At 42.8% G+C, this 26,869-nt stretch overlaps 1 protein-coding gene across 1 annotated transcript in view; it reads left to right on the top strand.

The window, feature by feature from the left end:
* Positions 1–26,869, top strand: part of LOC424998 (multiple EGF-like-domains 6-like) — a 163,006-nt gene that overhangs the window by 103,075 nt on the left and 33,062 nt on the right. Inside the window, exons 6-15 of the mRNA XM_040706138.2 lie at positions 3,925–4,047; positions 12,567–12,689; positions 15,831–15,953; positions 18,074–18,211; positions 20,377–20,499; positions 20,933–21,055; positions 21,744–21,890; positions 23,839–23,970; positions 25,934–26,062; positions 26,411–26,539. Coding sequence (XP_040562072.1) covers positions 3,925–4,047; positions 12,567–12,689; positions 15,831–15,953; positions 18,074–18,211; positions 20,377–20,499; positions 20,933–21,055; positions 21,744–21,890; positions 23,839–23,970; positions 25,934–26,062; positions 26,411–26,539 — 1,290 coding nt within the window. The remainder of the gene's footprint in view (positions 1–3,924; positions 4,048–12,566; positions 12,690–15,830; positions 15,954–18,073; positions 18,212–20,376; positions 20,500–20,932; positions 21,056–21,743; positions 21,891–23,838; positions 23,971–25,933; positions 26,063–26,410; positions 26,540–26,869) is intronic.

Below are 26,869 nucleotides of genomic sequence, written 5' to 3'. Positions count from 1 at the left end.
ATTTAGAAGTATAGAGGCTTAAAATCTTTAATGTCATCAATAAAACCTGCCTTGGAAAGGGCAAGGTGGTGTGGTAGTTCATGGGTTTGTGTGCCCAGCGTCTTCTCCCACATTCGGGACTGGTGTTGTGCATCCCCAGCCTCCTGGGATGTGGGCATGGGCAGAGTGCAGCCATACACTGTGTGGACCTCAGAGGTCTGCAGAACTAAAAAGCTGCTGCATACCACAGTAACTGAAACAGTTTGCATCCTGGCACCAGGTAGCATTGACTTTTGGCTTGATCACAAGACCATTCCCATTGATAAGTGGGTAAGTCAGGACATCACCTCTGTGCATCCCCAGGTAGACTGTGGGCTGAGACTTTCAGTGGGAAATCTCACTAATGTGCCTCTCTGCCAAAACTCTCACAGGTGAACTGTAGGGTATTCACATTTTGACTCTGCTTTGTTTACCCATCTGTATAATTCCCTGCTCAAGATAGTGCTGGGAAGGCAAATATTTCTCATTTTCCTTCTCAGTTTCAACCTATTGCCCCACTCATCTCAATGGATGGCTCCACCTCTGTCTTCATAGAATGGCCTGGGTTGAAAAGGACCACAATGATCATCCAGTTCCAACCCCCTGCTATGTGCAGGGTCGCCAACCACCAGACCAGGCTGCCCAGAGCCACATCCAGTTTGGCCTTAAATGCCTTCAGGGATGGGGCATCCACAGCCTCCTTGGGCAGCCTGTTCAGTGCATCACCACCCTCTGGGTGAAAAACTTCCTCCTAATATCCAACCTAAACCTCCCCTGCCTCAGTTTAAAACAATTCCCTCTTGTCCTATCACTATCCACCCTTGTAAACAGGGAAATGTAGCTGCTTTCATCACCGGGCAACTGGAAATAAGAAATAAAAATCTTGAAATTCAGGTTATATGGAGAAGCATCCTCAGTTGTAACTGTAGGCAGTGCAACACATAGGTATTTTAGTCTGATCTGTGGTAGAAATGAATCCAAATTTAATTATGTAATAGAGTTGAACTGATGCAATCTCCTGTAATCCTGTGTGGACTGACTTCTTAATTTTAGATTTCTAGAGTTATTTCTGTACAGAAAAAGAAATGGCTGCTTGTCATACACCACTCATATGCTTCTGGCAATGTAAGCTGTTGCTTCCCTGGTGTGGATGTTCTTTACACGTGTCTCTATTTTAATATACAAGTGCCAACAGCTTACACCTGTAAAACTCTTAATTCATCTCTAGCATTTAGATTAGATTTGATTTTCAGTCTGCTTCCTAGAAAACATAATGAAGATGTTTTTCTTCTTTAACTGGGGGGCAGAGTTCCTTCCTGTCCCAGAGATGTAGGAGGCAGCAAAGTCTGCTGCTTGTTGCATATTTCTTCATTATATCCTCAGCACATGGAAGGATATTTCAGTGTTTAATCCTCGCCATGCTGATCTCCCAATGAAAGCCCCAGAGGGACTTTTTGACTGGTTGGAAAAGAAGGAGGTGGGCAGAGGGGTCTGGCCATGCAGGGGGGATGCTGACATTTTGGGACATGTGGGGATGGGGTTTGCAGAAGGGCTGTGGCCAGTGCAGAGGTCTCAGTGCTCTGCTGGAAATCCAGGCACTAAAATACTCCAAGAGAGACTAAGAGGTGGGCCTAAATGTAATTGCTCGTTTTTATTATCTTGGCTATTTTTTCTCCTTTGTAAGCACTGACGTCCTAATATAAAGCTGTGCTTGGTATATAGAGAAACTCCATAGCTGATTGTAGCCTATAAAGGTAATATATTGAAACTCATAGTAACCGAGTTAATGGAGGTATGAATAGTGGGATGTGAGGAACTATAGCTCATCTTCTTCCTTCTTGTATTTCTCTGAGCCTTTTTTGTGTATTTTATTCCTTTGATACTCAAAACAAATAGTTTTTTGGTTTTGATTTCATCCTGGGATTTTTCAGCCGAGCATTTCTTAACTGCATAACATTCAACAAGATGAATAACATTTTCTGTTTACAGTTTACATTAAAAAAAATGAAACTTCTGTTTTGGTTTGGTTTTTTTTAAGTATTCCAGATGTCTTCAGGCAGTAGGAAACGTACATAGTATACAGTCCAATAAAAGAACAAATATAGTAGAAGGATTAAAAAGTGGCACACATTAGCAAATGGTCTGAATTTAAATGCTACTCAACACCAGGACTTCATTTTAGGTGAGTGAAACTCACATGTGAAATATTAAAATTTAACTTGATAAATACGTTTCCTTAGGACCAGGATGTTGTGCATTTCCAAGTCATCTTTAAAACTTCCTTTTTCATTTAATTTTGATTAGATTTTCTAGAATGGAATAAACATAAAAGCGTAACAAATGTAAACCATCAAAGCCAAATGGAAAGCAGATACACTGACAGCAGAAATATGAAAGCCAGACTCCTCGAGTGCAATACCAGGGGGGAAAATCCTCTCCTTGTGCTCTCCCTTCTGTGCTCCACTCTGCTCCACATTCCTGGCTCTGCTACCATCCCCTTCCCTGCAGCAGCAATTAGGAGATGGCCTCTCCTCGTAGCCACTCTTGTCTTTCCTTCCATCCCACTCTCATTATCCACAACCGTTTGGATGAGTGAATTCTTTCAGGTGGTTTCAGAACGTCGATCTAAAGGGATGTGAAGTCTGTGTGAGTCTTTAAGAAATAAATGTCGCAACAGGAGATACAGATACAGAGTGCAGAAGGGAGTTTAGGGAGGTTTAGGCTTAGCAACAGGAGGGCAGCTTCAGCGGTCAGCATGATTTGGCTCCAGCATCGCCCCTGGGTGAGATGGAGGGATGTGAAGCTGCCATCCCAGGGGGCTGTGAGGAAAGGACAGGCAAACCCAAGATAAGGATCTGTCTGGTCAACCTTTGTCAGGGAATGGGCAACTGACCCTTATTTCCAATGATTTCTGTGTCAGTTTTTAAGGTAATGGTATCAACATGCCAATCAAATGATGTTTGCAGTAGTGTGGTGTTGCAGAAAATACAAAGAAACTGCTTATGTGATACTTTCGAAAATTCAGTCCTGTGAATTATTGCTGAACATTCAAGTATTTACTACAACTTTTCTTGGTCTTTTTTTGTCCACCATTGTCTTCATTCTCAGACGAAGTGATACAGCAGCTTTCTCAAGTTGATTGTCCTGGTTTCAACTGGGTTAATTATCTTTCTAGTAGCTGATACAGTGCTGTGCTCTGGATTTAGGATGAGAGTAATGTTGGCAACACAGCAGTGCTTTAATTGTTGCTGAGCACAGATTCAAGGACATTTCAGCTTCTTGTGCTGTGCTGACAGTGAGGGGCTGGGGGTCACAAGGAGATGGGAGATGGCACAGCCAGAACAGCTGACCCCCTTGGCCAAAGCCCAAGGGATAGGAGTCACAGAAAATGGGGCACAAAAACAATTTCTGTGTAATGCCTATGCTCTCATTGATTCTGAGCATGAGCTCTGATCTTGCATGTCTCTTTACCATGTCAGTTGTATGTGCTTGTATTCTCAAGAAGACCTGATGCATAAAGAAATCTGTTTGCAGCAAAATTTTGCAAAAGCCCAATGTTTGGCCAGTGGTACCTTCATAACCAAATGTGTTTGAATTCTGTCTTCTCTCCCTGGACTTTTCTCATGCCCCCAAGGAAACATTGGTGTCACAGATCACTCTAATTAGCAAGAGCTTCAGAAGAAGAGACTACAGTGACAGTGCCTGTGGGCACTTTGAGAAACACCATAAAATTTCAATTTTCTTTGCTCTGTTTACAGTGTGGCTTCAAAACAAACAAAAAAAAACCCCATTACAGTTGGAGCATCATGGTTGCATTATATCCAAGCTACATGCTTCTCCAGGAGAACTGAACTATATCTCCGCTGTGACTGTTGGTAATTTCAGCCATCTTTCTTCCTCCTACAGATATAGATGAGTGTGCAGAGGTGAATGGAGGCTGCCAGCAGGGCTGCATCAACACCCACAGCTCTTTCCACTGCCACTGTTGGGCAGGATACAGGCTGCACTCTGATGGACGCACATGCTTGAGTGAGTATATGCTGCAAGACATGGTTATATGTTTTTCTCCTATGTTCTTGTATAAGTGCAAGGGTTTGTAGATGGGCTTTTCTGCCCCAATTTCTTCTACTCTTTCTTCGTCTTTTTTCCTATTTTTCCTGAAGAGACACAAACAGCAGATAGAAAGCTCTTTCGGTGCTGTTCTTCTGACCAATCAGTCCCAGAACAGATCTTGTGTATTTGATGACAAAAACAAAATAAAAGAGTGGGATTGCCACCCTAAAGTTGACTTCAACTTGGCCCACAGTAGGTGAGATCTCCATTAGACTGAACAGGCTGTGGATCCTGTGGGTTTCCCAGGTGTTTCCATGATCAGAGGGAAACCATCAGCTCTGCTGAGAACTATCGACAATGAAGGAAAATCTCTGACATTTTGAATCTGTTTTCCTGAATCTCTGAATCTGTTTTCCAGTGAGTAGAGCAGAAAATCTCCTTTGGAGGACCCAGAGCAGAGGCTAAACTTGTGAATTATGAAAATACTTCTAGAAATATGGTGCTATGGGCTGGTAGCTGCAGAGGGAGTGTAAAAGGCTAACGAAATACTGACGTATTGTCAAGTTTGCACACAGAGGTCTTCTCTGTTTTCAGAAACTGCTTGGAAAGAAACCTTTCCCATTGCCACTTCTCTTCAATCTTTGCTTTTTTTTTTTTTTTTTTTTTTTTTTTTTTTTTTTTTTTTAGGTAAAGCAGTCGCACAAATCTGTCTGCTTTTCATTTAGTTATTAGGCAAAATGAGAAGTACGCATGGGGTGAACTGGAAAGTCTCCTCCAAGGCATATCACAGGAATGTTTAACTTGTGCTAATCATTTTAGCTCACACAGGAGGTTCTCACACATACGAAGATGAGAGTTTAGAGCTTGTTGGTTCTGCTTTTTGCTGCAGGTTGATAATTTGGGTGCTATAGATTTGTGATAACTCCTCATTCCTACAGTAGGTCTGTCTCCTTTGATCCATTCTTGCATTTAAATATGTCTTAAAGGTTTACATCATTCCTGTTTGTCAGAAATATGTCTTAATCTGCTGCAGTCGTGTTTGTAGTGGCTCTGTTACAAGCCATACTGAATTCCTCTTTCTTTGCTCAGTGAGAAAAAGCCATGCTGTATTTCTCTACGGCACAAAAAACAATAAATGAAAGTCAACAACAGAAGTTGCAAAGCAAACCAATTTGTTCTGTTTATATCATATGGAAGATCTCTCCTCTTGATCAGAAGAATCCCATTCCAAGCATTAAGGAGTGAAAAACAGTAGGGAGAGGGATTATATGGTCCTAATGATGTAGAACAATGGTCATTTCTGTGTTTGTTGAAAAGACAAGCAGTTCAGTCATTAGCAATAAATGTTTTGCTTCTTACATTGGACTCTGAGCCCTGAAATGAGAGAGGAAGAGTTAGTTCTGCATCTTGCTTAGAAAATACTCATATGCATATACATACTCTCATTGTATTGCATTTAAAACGGTACAAAAGTCAAGTTGTCAAGTTCTGCAAAAAGAATGAAAATATTCTGCCACTTCAGCAGAAGAAAAGAGCGTCATTTGTTTGAATTTTGAAGCCTGATTTCAGGTAATTTGAGTACAGTCAAGTGTAGTCAGACCACATCTGCAGAATCAGTTCACTCACAGTTTTGCCATTGTTTCTGTACTGGAGTGAATTCCCTTGGTTGTGCTTAAATTCAGCCAAATATGTCATTCATCATTTCTTGTATTATCACAGCAATAAATTTACTGATGCACCCAGAACACAAAATGAACTCACGTTCAGACTGCGGTCATAGCATTTTTTTCTAAATTTAAGGAACTTACCATTTCAGGTTTGTTGGGTTTACTGCATACAAAGAATTGCAGCATTTTGATAATGAACTGCAATTAAAAATATGGCCAAGTCTGAATCTTTTCTTTACTCTCGCAGTCGGGGAGAGAATGCGTGAGAAAACACAAAGGTGTGAGAAATAAATTAATTTAAGGCAAAAGCAAAATGCCTCATATTTACCTAGAAGCAGAGTTGTTTTCCTATGAATTACAAGAAAAGAGAGAAATTCATCTCTCTCTGATCAGATATGATTAGGTATGACACAAAACTGAAAGATGGGATGTTTGAATTGCTTTGCTCTCTCTGAATAGTCTAATTTTCAGCAGTGGTGGAGAGGGAATTTCATACTAAAAATGACTTAGGTGGCTTAGGGGGAGAAGTGATAGAGAAGTGAACGATAAATACAAAAAGTAGAGATTGAGGGGATTAAATGAGTTTACCTTTATGATACTCATAGCCTTCTGTGGACAGTCTATAGAGGTTTGCTCTTGGCACCAATCGTAAAGCTTAGTTTTACGTTTTCCTAGCTATGAACATTAACAGAAAGTGAGTTTTCATTTTGGGAATGTAAGCATTGGAAAGCAGTTATTAAAACTACTTAACACAGTGTTCAATTCAGTATCTCTGAAATTATCAAAGAGAAACAGAAATAAATCCTGAGAGGAGAGACAGAAGGAAGTTACAGACAGTTGCTATCATGGTAATGGATGTACACAGTACCGAGCAGGGAATATTGAGTTCCATTTCAGCTATTTAGACAGGAAACGAAAATAAACGGATATAATAAACTCTCATGTGTTGGAGCACAAGACAGATGCTAGCTGACGAGGACAGGGAGAAGCATTTCATATAAAACCATTTTACAGCCTGGGGATTTGGGCATGAACAGCTCATGCTGCCCAGGTGCAGGTGGGGATGGGGCTGGCATGGCCTCCTGCCTTGGTTTCTACATTTTGAGCACTCATCTGATCAAGGGGTATAAGGAGAAGTGTACATCTCCTTCAACCTAGTGCAGCTGAGCAGAACATCTAACATTTCCAATGGGGCTCATAATAGTAAGAGTATCTGTTCGAAGAATGCTTTAGAGGATGTAACAGCCTCTCAAACAGACAAAGAATAAAAAGGGTCTACGTTCTGGAAGCGAGCTGTTTATTGGAGATTATTATCTCTGCTACAGAAATTAGAAGCAAGCATCCCTTTAGACAGGATTTCAGATGCACCCAGCTCAGATTTCTGTTTTGTTAATTCCTTCCATTTTTAGAAATCCTATGTTTCGGAGAGCAGTGTCCCAAAAAATTTTGTTCAATACTAAATTAATTTTTAGTTATATGTGCCAGGCTGTGCATTCAGTGCCAATTAGGCAATTAAAATAACCAAAGGTAACAGTGTCCATTTCTTCTGTTTGGTTGTCAGTGCCTTGACTATGCTAATGTCACAAATTTAACTTCATTAAAGCTTAACCAGCTGGTGTCTGGAAAGCAGAAACTCAGACAGAAAACATATTTATTACAGCACCAGGCTGTGCTTTTGGACTGATGTAAATTCATTGTTTTCACTGGAATTTATTCTTGTTTGAACTCCAAGAAGAGAAAGCAGAACACAGGTTTTGGAGCCCAATTCATCTCTGGTGCCAGCTGTTATCTTTGATGTCTGCCTTGTGTAGGAAAGCTGTTGGGATGCAGGTTTTGTGGAGGCTTTCACACACTGTGACTCCTAATAGGGAAAGTAACAAAGAAGATAACTCTACAAATCTATAACCTTTGTTTTACTACGCAGGTAGAAGTACAGCATGTCTGGTTACGTTCTTGTTATAATTTGAGTTGGTGAAAAACACAGGCAGAAGGAGGCTGCGTGCTCTGACTCCATCGTTGTTATTTGTCTTCTAACAAGAGTTCCATGCTCAAGGTTTTTTTACATTTTTTAGCATTATTTTAGGCAATAACATGTTGAGAAATGTATATTACAGGTCAAAGCTTGGCTTTTCTGCCATGCAGAAACTAATAGTCTGTTAATGGATAGCATAGGGTGAAATGCCTCCTGCGGCAGCTTTTGTGGCTAACATTTTCTGAATATCTATGACAGATAACTGAATTTATACTAATATTAGTAATAGAAATGTCAAAGATCTTTGCTGGCATCAGTGAGTCCAGAGTTTGATGCCTTCCATGGAGGACAAAATAGCCTTTCCAGCCACTGATGGAGAGCATAATACATCCCTGCTGTTAGTATGGATAGATGCAGCCCGGCACACGCTCACACGTACGTGTGTGCAGCACAATAACGGGTTCAGAGTACCGATCTTATTTTTATATGCAATGTGCGGATAGGTGTGGGTGTGTGCTAACATGTTTTGGCAGGAAGAGAAATGTTTCTCCAGAGGCTGGGGGTCTATGCTGAACAGAAAGAATATTAATTTGTCCGGGTGAAGGGAGCGATATCTTCAGAGATGCTCAAGTCCACCTCAGTCCTTGTTGTTTATTCCATGTGTCTGTGCTACAGTCCTTCAGAGCCTGAAAAAATACCAATGGACAATGTCAGTGGGGCTGCTCTGTTTCCCCCTCCTTCCACCGACAGACCCTTGGGCCCTTTGCTGCCGTGAGATCAAAGGGTGGCTGCACTTCAGTCACATCTTCCTCAACTCGCTGCTTTTGGCCAATGCTATGGTGCCAGGCAGCCCTGTGTGTGCCAATGGAGTGATGCAGGGGATAGGATAGGTGCTGCAGTGAAAGCTTGGTGAGGATGTAGGAAGCATACAACTGTGTGCATTCATCCCATTTTGTGTAACCAATGGTAAAAAGATTACATGTAGCTGAGGTGTGAAGTTTGCCTTTGTTCACGATCACAGAGCTTCTGCCCTCATGGACTCCTGGCCACTTGTACTCTGACAGCAAAGGCATAAGTGAGGAACAGTCACGTTTTAATCCTAACATTTCATTACTCATCAAGTTGTATATAGAGTTGGCCTCTCAATTTTCTGCTACATGATGTCTTTTCTGTATCTGATTTTGGCTTATCTTGCTCCTAATCACAGCCTGATTCATTCCTCCCCTTCAGGCTACAAAGCACTTGCAAACAGAATAGCAATGCTACCTTTGAGTTTGATCATTGCCTTTTATTTTTTAACAAATCCATCGTTTTTTTAAATCAAACCTCCCCCCTCATCACGACAATCTTGCACACACATGGCACCCTTGGATGTGCCAAAGATAGGTCCAAACTCGTGGATTTATTGCTCTAAAACTCCCATCACAAAACTGTTTCCATATGGCTCTCCTTCTCCTCAGGGCTTTTCTATGCTGTGTACAAAGTGTGAGTAAATCCTGCCATCAGCTCCCGTGGCGTGCGGATCGCTTGGCCTCGGGCTCTGGCCTGCGTGAGCTTCACCACTGGAATTTCTGAACAACAGCTGTGTCTGCAGGTCAGACTAGAGCTGGAGCCTGTTGGTAAATGGCATGCAAGGTGATGGAAATTGAAATGGAGCAGCACAGCCGCTCCAGGAGAGCAGCTGTGGGCAGAAAAAGGAGGATTTGTCTTGCAAGAGGAGCTTAGCCGGCAAAATGGAGGCCGAGTGGGATGCTTTTCTCCCATAAATGCCTTAAAGGGTAAACACCCAAGGGAGAAGAGTGCTAGTTAAGCTGATGGACAAGGTTTTTACAGAACAAATGAGAATAAAGTGGCCATGAGTGCACTGGGCTGGCAATTAGGCTGACACTACAGCCAAGACCCTGAGAGGCAGCAGCGGAACACCTATGCCTAGCGTGGTGCAGCCTTTGCACAGAGCCACAGTAATGGGATGGAGTTGTGAAGAATCAGAGTGGTGAGGTTAGAGCGCCAGATGTGTATGGATGGGATCTGTGGTAACATTGGCACTTGTGTAAAGGCACAGGCTGTATGAGATCTTTGCTAGAGTGAGTTCTCCATTGGGCTATCCAGGAGTGATGAGGATATATATCCTTCTCAATCAGCTTTGAATTTCCCATGTATAAATAACCACTATTTCCATTTCCAACTCTCACTCCTCCAGGAGAAAGAAATTTTAACACCAATGACTTTATATTTCTCCTGTGTAAAGTCACGGTTGCCACAAGGAAGCAGACTATGACAAGACCCAGTTCTCTTTCTTTTGCTGTTCTAGAGTGCACAACAAATAGGATTGGAGAACTAGACCTTGTCCTTTGCAACCTTGCAGTGAAGGTCTGGAAAGGTTCCCAGCACATGCAGCACATGCTTTCCCAAGAGCATTGTTGCTGCCTCAAATCAGTGCCTTGGTGTCGCTTTTTCAGATTGCCCAAGGAGGCTGTGGATGCTCCATCCCTGGAGGCATTCAAGGCCAGGCTGGATGTGGCTCTGGGCAGCCTGGTCTGGTGGTTGGCGACCCTGCACATAGCAGGGGGTTGAAACTGGATGATCATTGTGGTCCTTTTCAACCCAGGCCATTCTATGATGCTATGATTCTATGTCCCAGGACTGCCTAGAAACAGATCAGTTCTGGGATCGTTTGGAGTTTTCCTGGTCTTCGTTTTTTGAACACAACATTTTACAGCTTGGAATAGAGTTTCATAAGATGTAGTCTGTTACCCAATAATGTTAACAAGTCAGACAATATGAGACAAATGCATAGAAGAACGAACACTAATGAGATGTTTCTAGCTTCTCCTGAAACCTGCCTGTGACAGCAAGGAACAGATATGTCAGAATGAAACAAAAGCAAGTAAAACAAGCCAATATGTGGTTGCTTTATCTTCTGCAAATCTCTTTCCTTTACAAATTTTTATCTTGTCTAGGGACTTCCAAGGCTGCTATTTTTTATTCAAATTACTACATTTTACTACCATGTACCCTATAATTTGTTGTTTGCTTGTTGTCATGTCACAGATTATTATAAGTCTTGCTCTATGCTGTAATCATTCTCAAATTAAAGCTTTGGATGCTCTGAAAACCTTTATAATATGTAGGTTTAACAGATGCTGTTTGATAGTTATTTCACTTAATTTATCCAAATAATAATAATAAAAAAGAATCAATAACTAATATTTTGTATCAGTCAGGGAACGAGTTCTTGCTTGAAGCTAAATCCTTTGTAGACAGGCAACTGTTTAACTGCAGAGCCAAGCTGTCAGCCTTGAAAGTGTCACACAAGATGAAGTGCTGCTGTCCCTTGAAAACCTATTTGCAACCTATCGTGCTGAAAGTCCAACAGAAAAATTCAGTTCTAAATCCTTAACTGTGATATTATTTTATGCTATCTTGTCAAATTCTCAGCCTGCACACTCGAGTGGCTGTGTTCTTGGGATGTCAGGAGGTGAAATGAGGAAATTTGAAGGTGTTCTGGGGCAGTGTCTTCTGTCGCCATCGGTGACATAAAATGCCACTGGCTGCATAGTGGCTACATACATAAAGAAGCTACATACGTAAAAAACCAAAACTTGGAGGACATGGGGAAAAAAAATACACCACCATATTTAAATGTACCTCTATAAAATATAGGTCTTGTTCTCCCAGCACCTTCTTCTTCATAGCTATACATATATGTATATGGGTAGCCAATGGAGCAAAGTCTAGAGGAAAACACCTTCAACTGATGTTGGCTTTCCTTCCCAGCTTCCCTCCAGAAGTTACCTTGCACAGAGCTTGAGGTGAGGGAAAAGTAATGGAGAAGTCAGGCTGCAGGCAAGTGTGGAGTACTGGTCCAATGTTTCGAATCAGTCAGTAATTGCTAAAAAGCTAAAACTGTGTTACAGCTTGAATTGTAAGGAAATAGCCTTGATTTTTAAATGGTTTAGAATGCTAAAGGACACATTTTTCAAAGGCATCCTACAAATTTGCCTACATGCTTTTATTCGCCATCAAGCACTGATGCCATTGACGTTATTGATGTAATTAGAACTGCAGTCTGGGATACCAGGCTTGTGCAAAATATCAGATTTTTGTATGAAAACTCTGGTTCTTAACCCAAATCATCCTATCCAAGCAGTCCTGGTAGGCCAGTTAGTATATGGACAAAGTCTTTGTGCAAACACATCAGTTTGCTTCCAGCAGCCACGTGCTCCAGAAATAAACACATTAACCACAGTGAAGTCTTTGAGGTGGAGACTTCTGCAGGCACTTTATAAATGTATTTTTAAGTACTCATCACTTAGAACTGCTTATCCTTGAAATTGCATGTTATTGCTGAAAAAGAGTGAAAAAACTTGATGTATAACATTAATGCCACATGTTATTAGATTGAAGGAGGTCTTCTGGTGCTCTTCAGCGAGTATTTTCTCTGGAGACATCTACATACACATTATTATTTGGCAAAATTCACTGTTGAGTGTGTTGATGGGTTCAAACATTGGGTTACTAATTGCTATTGTTTAGAGCAACTCTTGAAATCTGCTCAGTTGTGGTAAAATAAGGATAAAATGTACTCTCCCATCGTGCTTCCAGGGAGTAATACAACCACAATTTCTCTCAGTTTATAGTGCTGCTGATCTATGGAAAATGCTGTCCAGGATCAGAGAAAATAGCAGACAGAAAAACAACGGATTTAACCATACACCAACTCCTGTCAGATATTTTTTCAGTCTAATCTTTCACAGTACCGTAATCTCAGCTGTTGGTTGCAACGATGGCAGGTAAGACCGTTTTCAGGCACAAGCGTGACCTTTAAGCTGACAGTGTGCTCTAATTGGTTTCAGTGATAGACCCCTGCACAAGTGGGAATGGAGGATGCTCACAAATCTGTCAAAATGAGAGAGGAACTGCCAAATGTGACTGTCACCCAGGGCATTATCTTTCTACAGATGAGAAGTCCTGCTTAGGTAAGAAACTGTGGACTCTATTAGAAGGAAAGATATTGTTTGGTGTTCTGGCTTACTGGGCTTTGAATTAGAAGAAATATGTTGGACAAACACATACATGTTTTTTTGAAACAGCATTTCTCTTTGTGATATTTACATCAGCCAGTAATCATGGAGGGGTGTCTTCATAATGGCAATTACTCGATGATCTCGTCAATCATTGTTTCTAGCAGTGGGATTTCACAGTGCTGTAGTGTTATTCCTGTAGTGTATCTTTAAAATAATGCCCCAGATACAGCTCCTGAGAAATTGGTTCAGGTAACACTTTGAACCAGGTCACCGAAAACCTATTTAGAATTCAAAGGGCTTTTTAGCTGGAGAACTGTTTCCATATTCATAAAGTACTATGAAGAAAGAAATCACAAAGTCTACTTTTTCCAAAGAGAGGAGCTTAAAAAGTTGAATTCCAAAGGCCTGCATTTAGACTGGGATTTTCAAAGGGATCTGAAGCATTTATGACCTGAAATGTGTGGGAATTAGAAACCAAAATTACTGCTTTTCTCTTCAATATGGTGCTTGGAAGCAAGAATTTATGAGTTTAATGAAGCACAAAGCACCCATGGACTTCATGATGTGCAGGTTTCTAACAGCCTTGTTGGGATCAGGGTACACTTTCAGACATTAATGTTAAACTCCTCTTTTTTGAACACTTGGCCAAGATTGTGCCAATACTGGGCTGGTTGTGTTATATCTGTACTGGTATGTGTAGAGGATGCTGGTTGTATACAAAGCATTTTACTCAGCTGCCTGTAAACCCTTCCGTGGGGAGCATGGTGCACCTTGGTGATCCCAGTCATGTTGGGATGACTCATATGTGTAAGGTTACTGAAAAAGCATTTTCATTACCAAAAACTATTTTCAAGTAACGTAGACTCTATGGTGATGATTAATAAGTGGAAACAGCAGTGAGTTTGATACTGGGGTCAGCACATTTCTCATTTTATCTTGAATAAACGTTGACAGTTCTGTTAATTTATGTATAAAATAAAGCACTAGATAACTAGCAGTGTTGTATACTGGAACAAATTTTCTTTCTGACCTCATGGCAACAGTCATAAGTCATTAGGCGTCATTTCCTAACATGGATATACACATATATATGTTTCTCTTAGAAACTATTCCATGTTTTTTGCTAAATTCAAGCTGGTATCTGGCTCTCTGTAAACTGAGCTAGAAGGAAAAGCAGGGCAGGGAGGTGTCATGCTTTAGCTATTAGCTATTTACCAGATAGGAAGAAATGAGTGCAGCATGGTGGCTGTGGTATGGTTCTCTAATATTTTTTTTCCCTATTTGTAAACATGAAAAGAGAAAAGAACTTTTCCAGCATTTGCCAACATTTTTCTACTTGCAAATTGACATTTTATTACAGAATAAGGAGAAATAATTCATTTTACTCTGAACAGCAGCTGCACACATGGCCACTTCAGAGCAGCTGTCATTCATCCTGAAATCTTCATGGGTCAGTGTGTGGTGTTTGCGCTGCCTGGGGCCTCTTTTTGCAAGTAGGCTGATTGCATTCGTAAAGCTACTTGTGTTCAAGTGCAGGAGTCTGTGAGCACGGGACTGATTACAGCACATATGGAGAGGAGCTGTTAGAAAGCTGTTTTCTGGAGTAAAGAGCAGGGAGATGCATGCCTGGCAGCCTCTCCTGGACATGAGGTGCTCTGTCCCAGGATCATTGCAGGGTATAGTCTGCATTTTGCAAGTGCAATGTCAGAACCAAAGCAGGAGCAGGAGGTGGGTAGGCGTGTGCTGTGTCTGCGTGCAGGCTGGGGGTGTGCAGCTGTGATACATGGCAGCACTATCTAGTACAAATAAGGCTCTTTTCCCTTCCCTTCCCTTCCCTTCCCTTCCCTTCCCTTCCCTTCCCTTCCCTTCCCTTCCCTTCCCTTCCCTTCCCTTCCCTTCCCTTCCCTTCCCTTCCCTTCCCTTCCCTTCCCTTCCCTTCCCTTCCCTTCCCTTCCCTTCCCTTCCCTTCCCTTCCCTTCCCTTCCCTTCCCTTCCCTTCCCTTCCCTTCCCTTCCCTTCCCTTCCCTTCCCTTCCCTTCCCTTCCCTTCCCTTCCCTTCTGTATTGTCATGCTCCCCCACTGAGATTTTAGGAAGATAGATGCCCTCAGTGGCATGTAACTCCCCTCATACAGCTCCTCACCTTTTCTATTTTCTCCTCTGACTAGAGAGGCTTCCTCTCTGCAGAAAGAACTCCAGGATTTGTGGATGTGACAGAGAGGATCTGTCTCCATGGTACTTGCTGCCATTCAATCCAAATCACTTAACATTCAGGAAATAATCAGATATTTCCTGTTCCATTAATTTACATGTAATGGCTGTGAGGAAATAGTGCTAATTTTAGGGTAGTGGGAGATAGGACTTCTATCTGAGTTCTTCACGTGGCTTCTGGTACCATTGCTCTTGTTAGTGAAAATACAGAAAAGTTATGTTGGTTGCTCCAAAAGTAATGCCTTCTATTTGTTACCATGGAAACTACAACAGATACAAAGATCACAATAGCTCTGTTTAATAGAGCAAATTCTCAGCTGCAAAACACTGCTTTCAATATAGTCACCACCATGATGAGCCGATTGAGATACTTCTCATTGCATGGTGTGACAGCTGTGCATGGCCATCTGGATCATGGCTTGCCTTTCATGTCACTGCTGCCACTGCTGGAACACACCGTCCACCACCTCACTTTGCTCACATTCACCATTTGGTCTCCATAAATGTACAATAAACATCGATGAATGTCAGTGAGTGCCATATTCTCTGATGGAACATACCACCACCATCTGCTTCTGACATCATGAGCCAACATAATAAAATAGGAGGCATTACATTCAGAGCAACCCTCATATGTTGGCTGCTAAAGTAAATACGATGTCTGATGAAAAATTCATTCTGAGGGGCTCAAGGTCAACACTGAGTAGAAAAGAATATTATTTTGGAGAATAATGCTGTGAGTTCAGTGCTCCTGGATCCATCAGATGCTGTCATTTGTAGAACTCACGTGAAGATGCTCTTTCCACTGGACATTTAGAAACGCAGCCATGTGACTGTAGGGCAGTATTTTTTTTAATGTCTTTGCCTTTCTCTCTGCTTCCTAGACATTGATGAGTGTGCAGAAGGGAAAGCCAGGTGTGCTCATCACTGTGTGAACATGCTGGGATCCTTCACCTGTGCCTGTAATCCCGGCTTCGAGCTGGGGGCTGATGGGAAGCAGTGCTACCGTAAGTGACAGCTTTACAGCTCTGCCTTTCAGGCTGCCTTATCTGCCAACTGCTATGCTTCATTTTTAATTCAGTTGGATTAACACTCCCAGCAAAATAAATGTATGCAAAAACTCAAGCTTAATATTATTTTCTTCATCTTCTGCTATTGCCATTTTTGCAGGTTGATACCTTCCTAAGCCTCTGTTCACCGACCTTAATTACTGCATTTCAAAGAGCAAATCTCCCTGTTGGTTTATCTTCAGAGCCTGGTGAATTCTATTCCAGCACCACCAAAATATTGCTGTTCTGTGAAATGTATTCATTTCTGCCCTCCCTCTCCCCATTTTCTTACATGCCTAGTCTGATGCAGAAGAAAACCAACATGACATTCTGCTCTTGTCTTCATCTGCATAGGTTTCCTCATGTTTCTGCAGAGATTATTGACACTATTAAGTAGATGCTTAAAAAGGGGAAATAAAACAAGAATAAGAATGAAAAAATATATATTGGAACAGCTAAAATTTCCCAAGGTAAAATAACAGTGAGCCCTGTTTTCTTCCCTATGCACACAGCAGGGTTTCCTAAGCTGCAGTGCTCTCCTTTAGCAGGGGACTGGCTTGTTGGTAGGTGATCCCTGTGCTGTCCTTAAGGGTAAATTTAGATTAGTAAAGGAGATGGTCTGGAAGAGTTGGTGTTATTATGGACCTAACATAAGCTCACTGAAATGCAGACAAAAGCATGACCTGCTTTAGCAGAGGTGGGCAGTGATTATTCAGTCCAATAATACAGTGCAGGAGCTTTCAGCAGGATTTCGTTAGGAAAATACATGGTGTGCCAGAGAGTGGATGTGTACTTCAAGAATCTGCATGTAAGAAATATTTAATAAGGATGAAAATCACTTTGAAAATATCAGTGTACGTTGAAACCAATATAATAATGTATCATGTATCATATTTTTACTTCAGTGTTCAGCAGGTCTCTGTGGATGGTGATTCTCTGTGCCTTATGCACAAAGCTATGGAGCAAGCAATATAAACGCAAACATTCTGCATCTTTTTATGATCAGGATTATCACAGTGTTTGAGCAATTCACAGTCTTTGTTTATTCTCTCCTTTCCCCAGTGGCATAGGGAAATCCGTGTTTTACTAATGAACAACTAAGACAAAGTAAATGGCAAAGATAATGCATGAAGTCTGGGTTTGTAAATCCCAACTTAGCATACTGGACAACAGCCTAGATTTCTTCTCCCTGATGCAAACAATCACACAATGGGTTAGATGTAGCCTTCCATGTATCTTCCCCAAATTGATGCCTTCTTCCAGGTAAGCTGGAAGGAAAAAAAGAATTAGGATAAAAGCAACCAGCGGAGATGCATCCATGACATGCAGAAAAGGGGAAATGCCATCCCTCTGTGCCAGCTCTGCCATGTGCTGCTATGAGCAGCACTTCTGGATGTACAATGGTTCCTTTAGGGTTGCTGTTTCTCAGCTCCCCTGCACAGCATGGAAAATTCCTCTCTAGATTGCCCTCTAAGGTAGCTATTGGGCTAATTGAAGAGAAGCTCTATAACCAAGCTTCTTTTCCTCCTAAAGAAATCATTTCATGAAGTAGCTGGGTGAAAAAGAGGTGGATAGATGTTCCTCTTCCTATATGAGGGTTTCCACTGGACCTGGCCAAAATGTCTGAGGCCAGACAAGTGTGGGGGAGATCTGCCAGGGTGAAGGGGACTGGTGGTGACATCGTGTTGTTATTACTTTGTTCCCCTATTGAAGGGTCAAAGCCTGTAGGTTGTTGGTGAGCTATCAGGCTCAGCAGTGGAACTCTGCTATGAACACATACGGAATTTGTGCTTGGAAACCAACTAAAAGCAGTTTTTTGGAAAGCACAGGCTTGAGCTGACTCACTTGGTCTTTTCAAATGCTTCCGTTCCTCCTCTGGGACAATGGCAGAGTTGCTGCCTATCCCCACAGTTCAGTGGCTCAGGGCTGTGCTGCTCCTGTGTGTAGGTGTGAGCTGGCTTTCTCTTCCCTGCCAGCAGCTTGCTTATTCATGGATGCTTTCTTACACAGCGCTCATTCTCCAGTGCCTCTCCACTTGTGCTTATTTTTACCATCCCTTTTATTTGTTTCTCTGCAAGGCATTGAAATGGAGATAGTGGACAGCTGCCAGCAGGACAACGGTGGGTGCTCCCATCGCTGCGAGCACACAGCAACAGGACCACGCTGCTCCTGCCACGATGGCTACGTGCTTAGCTCAGATGGCAAGGCATGCACAGGTAACCTAGGGTACAATTCATGCTATCAAGACCACGTTTCACTGCACACAGCCCAAGCATCACATTGCTGAAGCTTTGTTTTGTTTTCCTTCCCTCGCTAGCCAGTTTAGGATGGGAGCATTACAATTGCATTAAGTTACAGCTGCATGTGCAGACTCTGCTTTGTGCTGTGGAAGTTGTTCTGTTTCCATGCTTAGTGGTGAGGTTGCACTCGGCTGCAAGAAGTGTCACTTAGGAAGTGGAAGCCACAGAATTACAGTTATTTTTATTTCAAGAAGAGCTTAAAAATTCCTTCATGTTTAATATAATTTTATGACAGGATTGTTTTTCTTTACAGCTTTTGCTATGCTATCCTGTTCTATTATCACTATGCCATTAAAATTTTAAGGAATAGACTAGAAGAGAGAGGAAAAAGAGAAGAGGAGCAGGCATTGTGGAAAAGAGCAGTTAGGTGGAAAGAGGGGCAAGGAGCAGGAGCTCTGGGGACAGCACAGACAAAGGTCCTGCAAGGAGAAAAGCCCAGAGCAAGGAGGATGGATGAGCAGGGCAGGAGGAAAGCACAATTCTGTAAGTGTGGCTGGTGCTGGAGCACGAGAAATGAGAATATAAAGAAGGGGACAGGGAGGCAGACATGGATGCTGAGCTAATGAGTTGGGCTGAGAAGGTTCCTTCAGCCCCATTCCTGTGCCAAGGAGGAGGCAGTGACCTGCTAATGGAGATGTCAATGTGAAAACCACCCTGCTGGCCACAGCCAGGGAGCAAGAGCAGAGGTGAAGGGCTTGGCAAGACCAAGGGAGTGCAGAGCTGCTCTTAGCAGCAAAAATTTCCTTTTGGATGTACGTTTCGCATTCCTGCACAGACAATGGTCTGCTAATAGACCCCAGAGTGAGGTGCCGTCTGACAAAGTGCAGAGAAGCTCAGCTTGTGACATTTCTGGAAAACACTCCATGTCCAAATAACCTACATTAATAATTTTTGTGCTGACCTTCTCACCTCGACTGATTAATTACATTTTCCTTCTCCTCTTTCTCCTGCCCGTGTTTCCTTATAACGTTGGTGCTCTCTCCAAGGTTAATTGAGACACCGACCTTTCCCATCTGCGGCTCTTCACCTAGGTAACGTTCAGAAATGTTTTGCAAACTCAGCATTGACAAGATGGCCTTCGATGGCCACTGAGCAGGGAAGCAGGCCGGGAGGGGGAGATCAGCCAGGAGTCTGCAGTCAGAAGATAGCAGCTTGATTCTTGCATCTTTGAACCAGCGTTGTGCACTTGCAGCCCTTTAGGCCAATGTGTCCTGGGCTGAATCAGCAGAGGGGTGGCAACAGAGTGAGAACTCTGCCCTCGTGAGCTGCCAGTACTGCATCCAGGCCTGGGGCCCCCAGCATAAGAATGACATAGAGGTGTTAGAGAGGGTCCACAGGAGGGCCACAAAGATGTCAGAGGGATGGAGCTTCTCTCTTCAGAAGAAAGATTGAGGGAGCTGGGCTTGTTCAGCCTGGTGAAGGGGAGGCTCCAGGAACACCTCATAGCTGCCTTCCAGTACTTAAAGGGAGCTAATAAATAGAAGGGAGGTCAGCATTCTAAGTGGTCTGATAGTGACAGGACAGGGGGGAATGGTTTTAAACTGAAAGAGGGAGATTTAGGTTAGTTATTAGGAGGAGATTCTTCACTAAAGGGCAATGAGGCTCTGGCACTGCTGCCCAGAGCTGTGAGTGCCCCATCCGTGGAGGTACCCAAAGCCATGGAACAGATCCTGAGCAGCCTGAGCTGGTGGGGGCAGCCAGCCCTCAGCAGGGGTGGGGCTGAGTGGGCTTTAAGGTCCCTCCCAGCCCAGTCATGCTGTGGTTCTATCACTGTAAGATCTAACCACGCATCTGTGCCCAGAATACCAGTTATAGACATGTACCACATCTATGTACAGCAGAGGACTATCAGTTCTCAAGACCTCTAACCTAACAGCGCACCTTGCAGACTGCCCCCCCGGCAGGTGCACTGTTAGGTTGGAGCTCTGTTTCACTGCTGATGTTGAATATTGAATGTACGAATGTGCAAATGGTTAAAAGCAAATTGCAGTGCAATAGCTGCTTGCTATGTGTGTGCATTGCATTCTGATGCTGGGGTGAGAATTCAGCCCAGGGCTGACTGAGCTGCCCCATCCTTGCAGACCTGGATGAGTGCGAGACCGGCGAGTCGTGCTGCTCCCAGTTCTGCATCAACTACGTGGGCAGCTACGAGTGCACCTGTAGAGCAGGCTTCCAGCCCGGTGCCGATGGCTGCAGCTGCGACGGTGAGTGCCCCACACTGGTCACACTCAGCTCAGTGAGGTTTAAAAAGTAAATCTCTACTTTGTAATGCTGGAATACAGTAAGACAGCATCCAGCAAGGATGGATGGTCTGTGGGAGATGAATCAGGGACCTTTTCCCCTCTCTCTGTGCATGCTGTATGTGGATGTGTTTTAAAGACTACTTCTGCAAAAGGAGAGCCCTCAAAATAGCCAAGGGATCAACAGAGCTTAACAGCTTAGAGCAGCTGTTTTCACTTGAGGCAAAAAACATAGGTGGAATGATCTCTTCCATGCTGAGCTGAAATGTTTTAATACCCTCAATAACCCCAAAGTACTGAGAAAATTTGGTTTCCTTATGTTCAGAATAGCTCTGGCCCTGTACAGAGAGCGCTCTCTCAATAGAGGCACTAACCAGCCTTTATGCCTGTTTATTAGATGTGGATGAATGTCGTCTTGAGAATGGCAACTGTGACCATATCTGCATTAATTCCCTGGGGTCATACGAATGCGCCTGCAAGGAGAGGTACCGGCTGGGTGCTGACCGGCGCTCCTGCATTGGTGAGTTCCTGTTGCATTCTGAAGGGCTGCTCAGTATTTCTCAACTGTGAACTCAAAGCTGGGATCTTCATGAGTCCTGGGATTTTGGGAGCCCAACTTGAGAGCTCTCGGATGGGTCCAGGGCATCGCTGAGGTGTCCAGATTCTGCTTTGATGGAGTCAGTGGCATGATTCTGGATTTCCTCCAGCAGCAACCTAATTTTATAACCTATTTTAGCAGCTGCTAAACTTCAGGCAAAGTTTAATATTTTAACCAACTGAAAGAAAGCCAGCTGATTTCCTATCATGTTAAGATTTCAATTGTAGTTTCTGGAAATGGGCAGCCAGCCTTGCTCTGTCTTTGTCATCTCCCAGATGAATGAGAGTAATGACCTTCACTCACTATCAACAATCACGAACTTCAGGTGGGGAAAATTAAACTCCCATTTAAAATTTGGCACAGTAACAGGGATGGCTTCATCTGAGGTCCAGGGTATACTTCCAGAAGAAAGAGAAATGTTGTCTTTTCTTCTCTCTTACTTTGCGCATCAAATACTGTTCATCTCTATAAACCAGAAAATGAATTGGATGCAACAGTATGTACCAGAGCATAGCTGGGAAATCACCCAGCACCAAAGCACAAGTGCAAGACGGGTGCTGGGGAGGAAGTCTGGGGATGACATCCTAACCTTGTGTGCATTGTGTGTCAGTGTTAGGAGGGGACTCAGCGGTGTCGGGCTTCGCAGGGGCTCCGGGGCTGCAGTTCAGAGGTGCCCCCCAGCTCCTGCACTACGTGCTTGGGGCCCCACGTGAGGATGAGGAGCAGCGAGGAGAGCTGACACTGATACACAGAGCCGGTGAGTGCACGATCTTATTTGTGAATTAGAAAACCTACATGATTTTTCTCTGGAGGTTCAGATGCTTTGTTGGTGGCTGGGGCACATTCTCAGGGAGGTAACTACATAGAGATGAGGCAGCAGAGCCCACGAATACACACAGCCATAGGAGTGGGTGCAGAACACCATGTCCTGTGCTTCTTCAAACTTTGCACCCTCTGCACTCTACACAGCATCAGTTCCTCCCCAAGAAATGGAAACCACACCATGGAAGGGCTCAAACCCAACGCTTACCTTTTGATGAGTGCTGGTGGCTCACTGGTGCTCGTTACATATGTCCTATGATTTTTGTATTAGCTCTAATTACTAGTCTGAGAGCTGTGCCCTACAGGCAATGAATCTGGAACCGTTCTCAGCTATAACCAACGCTTATTTTTCTGAACACAACTATTTAGGCCTCCTGGATCACATAGCATCCAGGCATACTCAACGACTCTGATAATCAATTGGGAAACCGATAAATGAGATAACCATGGGCAAAATTATCAGGCACGAGAACCTCAATCAAATATTTACTAACAGGTTTTTGTATGTTTTGTTTGTGTTTAGCCACACAAACATGGGGATTTTTAGTCATAGCTGAGCACCTGCTCTTTTTCTAAAGCTGAGGATTTGCAGCATGTGATGGCTTGTAGGAAAAAGTGAGGGAGGAATGAAGCTTCTCATGGCTCAGTAAGTTGTTTTACCTCTCAAATATCCCTGTATTTTTGTGCTGGAACCTATATTATTAAAAAAAATTCTTTAAATGATTAAGTGGAGCAAATAGTTAATGATTTTCTATAGACAAAATGACTTTCTAATGTAGAAGTGTGAAATTTATAGTGGTAATTTGTATTCTTCTTCTGAAGTATGCATTATGAGAACTTGTTCTCAGTGGGAGCACTGGGATTCTCAATGCCTCTGCAAACCTGGGCGTTTGCTCAGCTTTAGAAGGAGGAACAGTTGGGTGCTGAGACCTGGAGGAAATCTGGCCCCACACAGAAAATTTCTAGTGAAAAGCAGCCAGCCTGCTGACTTACTGCTAGCTGAAATAATCTGCCAGCTTGCTCTCAGATGTTTTCCAAAATCCCCTTCCAAAAAGCCTCCAGCCGCATCTATAAAGCCTGCAAGGCAATAGTCTGACCACATGGATAAGATCTTCTTGTCACCAATGCATCTTAGCAAAGAGGAACCCTTATTTTTCTCTTCCTTTGTCAACAGAGCCCACAGAGAGAGAAAAGTGTCCACCTGTGGGTGCTCATAGCTGTGTGCAGGGCAGACAAGGAGGGCAGGATGGGGAGGCAGGAACGAATTTTTGTATTTCTTAGATTTTCTGCCTGAAATAACCCCTGTTAGAACCAAGAGGAAACAAGCAAGTGATAAATGTGCATTATCCTTTGTCTTCCTAGAATAACTCAAACTATGCTGTTAAAAATATTGCTTGACTGTGCTTTACAGCACAGAATGCAGCTACTAAAATCACAGAACAACGAGGTGAGCCTCACAAGGAGAAAAGATTCTCTCCCCATAAATATTTTTCATTGTATACAATTATATTTAGCACTAGCACAATTTCAGTTTTTCTGAAGGCAAATTATTTGCTCTTAAAAAGTACTTTTAAGTGGTCTTTGAAGGGGAAGCACAGTATTTAAGGGCAGACGTTCCAGCTGCAGTCACAGTTTTCCTTTTATTCAGATTAAAATTTGAAGCAGAAAATTTGGGAATGTCCACTTGGGAGTACATTTTGGCACGACTTGGTGATATTTGCAGTGCTTCCAGCACGAACACTAACAGCTTGAATAGGCTCTTTTTCAGATCGTCAATGTCACGGAGGTTCCCTTTTGTGCTTGTGCATCTGGAAGGACAGCTAAGAGCCTCTAGAAGTGTTTTGTCTGATGCTCACTGAGCCTTCTGTATTTTTTCCTTTCAGTTTGCCTTGATAACACTTTTGGCAATGACTGCAGCTTGAGCTGTGAGGATTGTATGAATGGAGGCAGATGTAACAGCGAGAACAGTGGCTGTGTTTGCTCACCTGGGTGGACCGGCATCATCTGCAACCAAAGTGAGTACAGTGCATTGAATTCATTTGAAAGGCATTTGTCCTGGAGCTGTGACACTGAAGATAGGTAGGAAATAGGAATAAACTGTTGTACTTTTAATCCAAAAAGCTCTTTAAGGAGCATAGCTTTTTCACTTCCAGATCAACATTTTATTACGGTATGACACGTTAGGTATAAACTGTATGGATGCTACAACAAATGACGCAAACCTTCAGTGAGGTCACTGCTATCCCACTCAGTGCAGTGCCCCATCCGAAGTGCTCACGTTGGTACCATTCCTATTCACTTTGCTGCCAGAGATGCCAGGTGATGCAGTGTGCTCACAATGCTCCACTCGCCCAGCTGAGTTTCGAAGGGCTGTCCTGGCAGGTAGTGTGACTGTCTGGGTGGGTAAATGTGCTGAACTTGGGTTTTCCATTATAGAATCCCAAGACATTCCCTTTTTTTTTTTTTTAATTCTATTGGTAACACTGGGCTGTTAATTTCTTTCTTTTTATCATCCTTTTTATTATTAACATAGTTTTCTGGGGCTGGTTAATTTTTAGTATTGCATATTGTATGTTTCAGATTTTTCTTGTTATTCTTGCCTCTTGGTAGAGGACCTTTCTGTTTCAGAAGTATGTGTGCGAACCAACTGGAAAGATAACGTTACTGTGCATCGATAGGCAGTGGTCCTCAGGTTAATCACCATCTTGTTTGTTTAGAAGGCATCATCACAGAGACAAAATTGTCTGAAAATGATTGAAATCATCAGTCGGCCCTTAGTTATTTTTGGAAACCAATGTAGATTTGATTTGTAAACACTAAGGAATAAGAATGAAGAGAACTAAAATGGTGATTTCTACCTATGACTACTCAGGCTGCTATGTTAGGATGATTTTACTGACATTCATGGTGCTGTAGGGGTTCTGGAGAGATTATAAAAATTTCAGGACAGGAAATTCTTCAGTTCACTTCATAAATAATAATAACATTTTTGCTCTATATTTACACTAGACATCCATGCATGTAATGTTATGGAATTTAACTTTGGCATTTAGAGAATGCAGACTAATGGAACTGTGTTAAGCCATACCTGCAGTTCAACGAAGCAAGCACTGACAAGAATAAATACAACATCTAATCTGTATGAAGTAACCAAATGTGATGGCTTTCATTCTTTTTTCTTTCTTTTTAAAAGGAAAAAGAAAAAAGAATAGCATAGTTCATGGGTTTAGGGTAAGCTAAGAAGCTGAGAAATCTGGAACTATATTTCTATAATAATACACCATAGAAACCAAATGAAAATGGATGTGAAATGTCAAGTTTCTTAATGTACATTGATAAAATGTCAGTTAAGTCAAATGACTCCAGCAACTGCAGTTACTCAACTGGCTCAAGCTGCAAACAGTGGAACAATGCTTTATTTTACCACTTCTTCCTTTCCTTCCTGTCCTTCCTGTCCTTCCTTTCCTTCCTTTCCTTCCTTTCCTTCCTTTCCTTCCTTTCCTTCCTTTCCTTCCTTTCCTTCCTTTCCTTCCTTTCCTTTCTGTCTTTATTTTGCACCAGAGTAATCAGAGCATTAAGGAGTCAACATTTTTGTCATGGTTTTTGGTGGATAAGAGGTGTTTAAAACATGTATTTGCAAATGTATAAAACTGTACTGTATTTTCAAGCTTGGTACTTCCTAAGCAGTTGTTCTGAGCCCATGAATTGTGTGAAGTATACACAAGGGAGAGTATGGGTACCTCAAAAATTTCTTCACTTGATTAAACTTGGTTGTTTCAGATATCACTTTAGAATCATCTAGTAAATGTTAGGTGAATGTTTTTGCCTTATATAGAAAGACTATGACATTACTCAGAGCCCACTTGACTACAGAGACTACTTTCTTCCCAGTTCTGATGCCTGCATTCTCATTTTGCTCCATGTAGAGCACAGGGGCGGGATGCTGGGGCCCATTCACTCTTTCTGCTCTCCCTGCAGCCTGCGCCCAGGGGACATACGGTGATGGTTGTGCCAGTATCTGCATGTGCCAGAATGGAGGCTCCTGTGACCCCATCACAGGACTGTGTCACTGCCCACCAGGAGTCCAGGGGCCATTTTGTGAAGACGGTATGAGCTCCTTCATCCCACCAGGCGTAGTGTGAGCCTGAGGCCTCACCATCTCCCTTTGTTTCTGCCTGGCTGTCATATGGCATGTGGTACATCTTGGCCATGTGAGAATAGTCTCCATTTTGTGGGGCATAATGCAGCCCCATGGAGTGCCTCAAGTGATGTTTCTTTAAATAAAGGCAAGAAAATGGATGAGAGAGCACAGGCCACTGGTGCAAAACCCTTGCAGAGGCTCAGCCTGAGGCCATCAGCACGGTATTTTCTGTAGCACCCTCTAAAAGAGAGCTGACCTGGTGTTCATTTAAATCCTTAAAAACTGATGCATTGCTGCATTTATTCACTCCAAAGGTTGTCCCAGGGGATTTTTTGGGAAGAACTGCAACAAACCATGCAACTGTGCCAACAGCGGCCACTGCCACCGGCTATATGGAGCCTGCCTGTGTGACCCTGGGCTGTATGGACGCTTCTGCCACCTCAGTAAGCCTTCCTGATCTGTTTATTTAATGTGTGCACAGCATAGCAGACTTACAAAGTTTCCACATCTGTCCAAAATGAGCAAGGCTTTGGGATAGGCCTTGCTCAGTGGTGTTAGCAGGAGAGCTTACAATGGGGGTGGGCATAGTCCATGAGCTCTGCAATTAGAAAGGAACAGAAGATGGAGGACTTCTCACACACTCTGTGAGGCCCCAGAAACTGCCATTTGCCTTCTGCTGCAGCAATTAATCCTTGCTGTAATAGCTGAGGTTTGTTAATGCATAAAGAAGAGGGCTATAGGGGGATTGGGTTGGGCATGTTAAAGTTAGGGTT

Source organism: Gallus gallus, chromosome 9 (assembly GCF_016699485.2).
Source record: "Gallus gallus isolate bGalGal1 chromosome 9, bGalGal1.mat.broiler.GRCg7b, whole genome shotgun sequence".
Taxonomy (NCBI): domain Eukaryota; kingdom Metazoa; phylum Chordata; class Aves; order Galliformes; family Phasianidae; genus Gallus; species Gallus gallus.
Note: the sequence above shows the minus strand (reverse complement) of the source record. Positions and strands in the feature narration are given on the sequence as shown.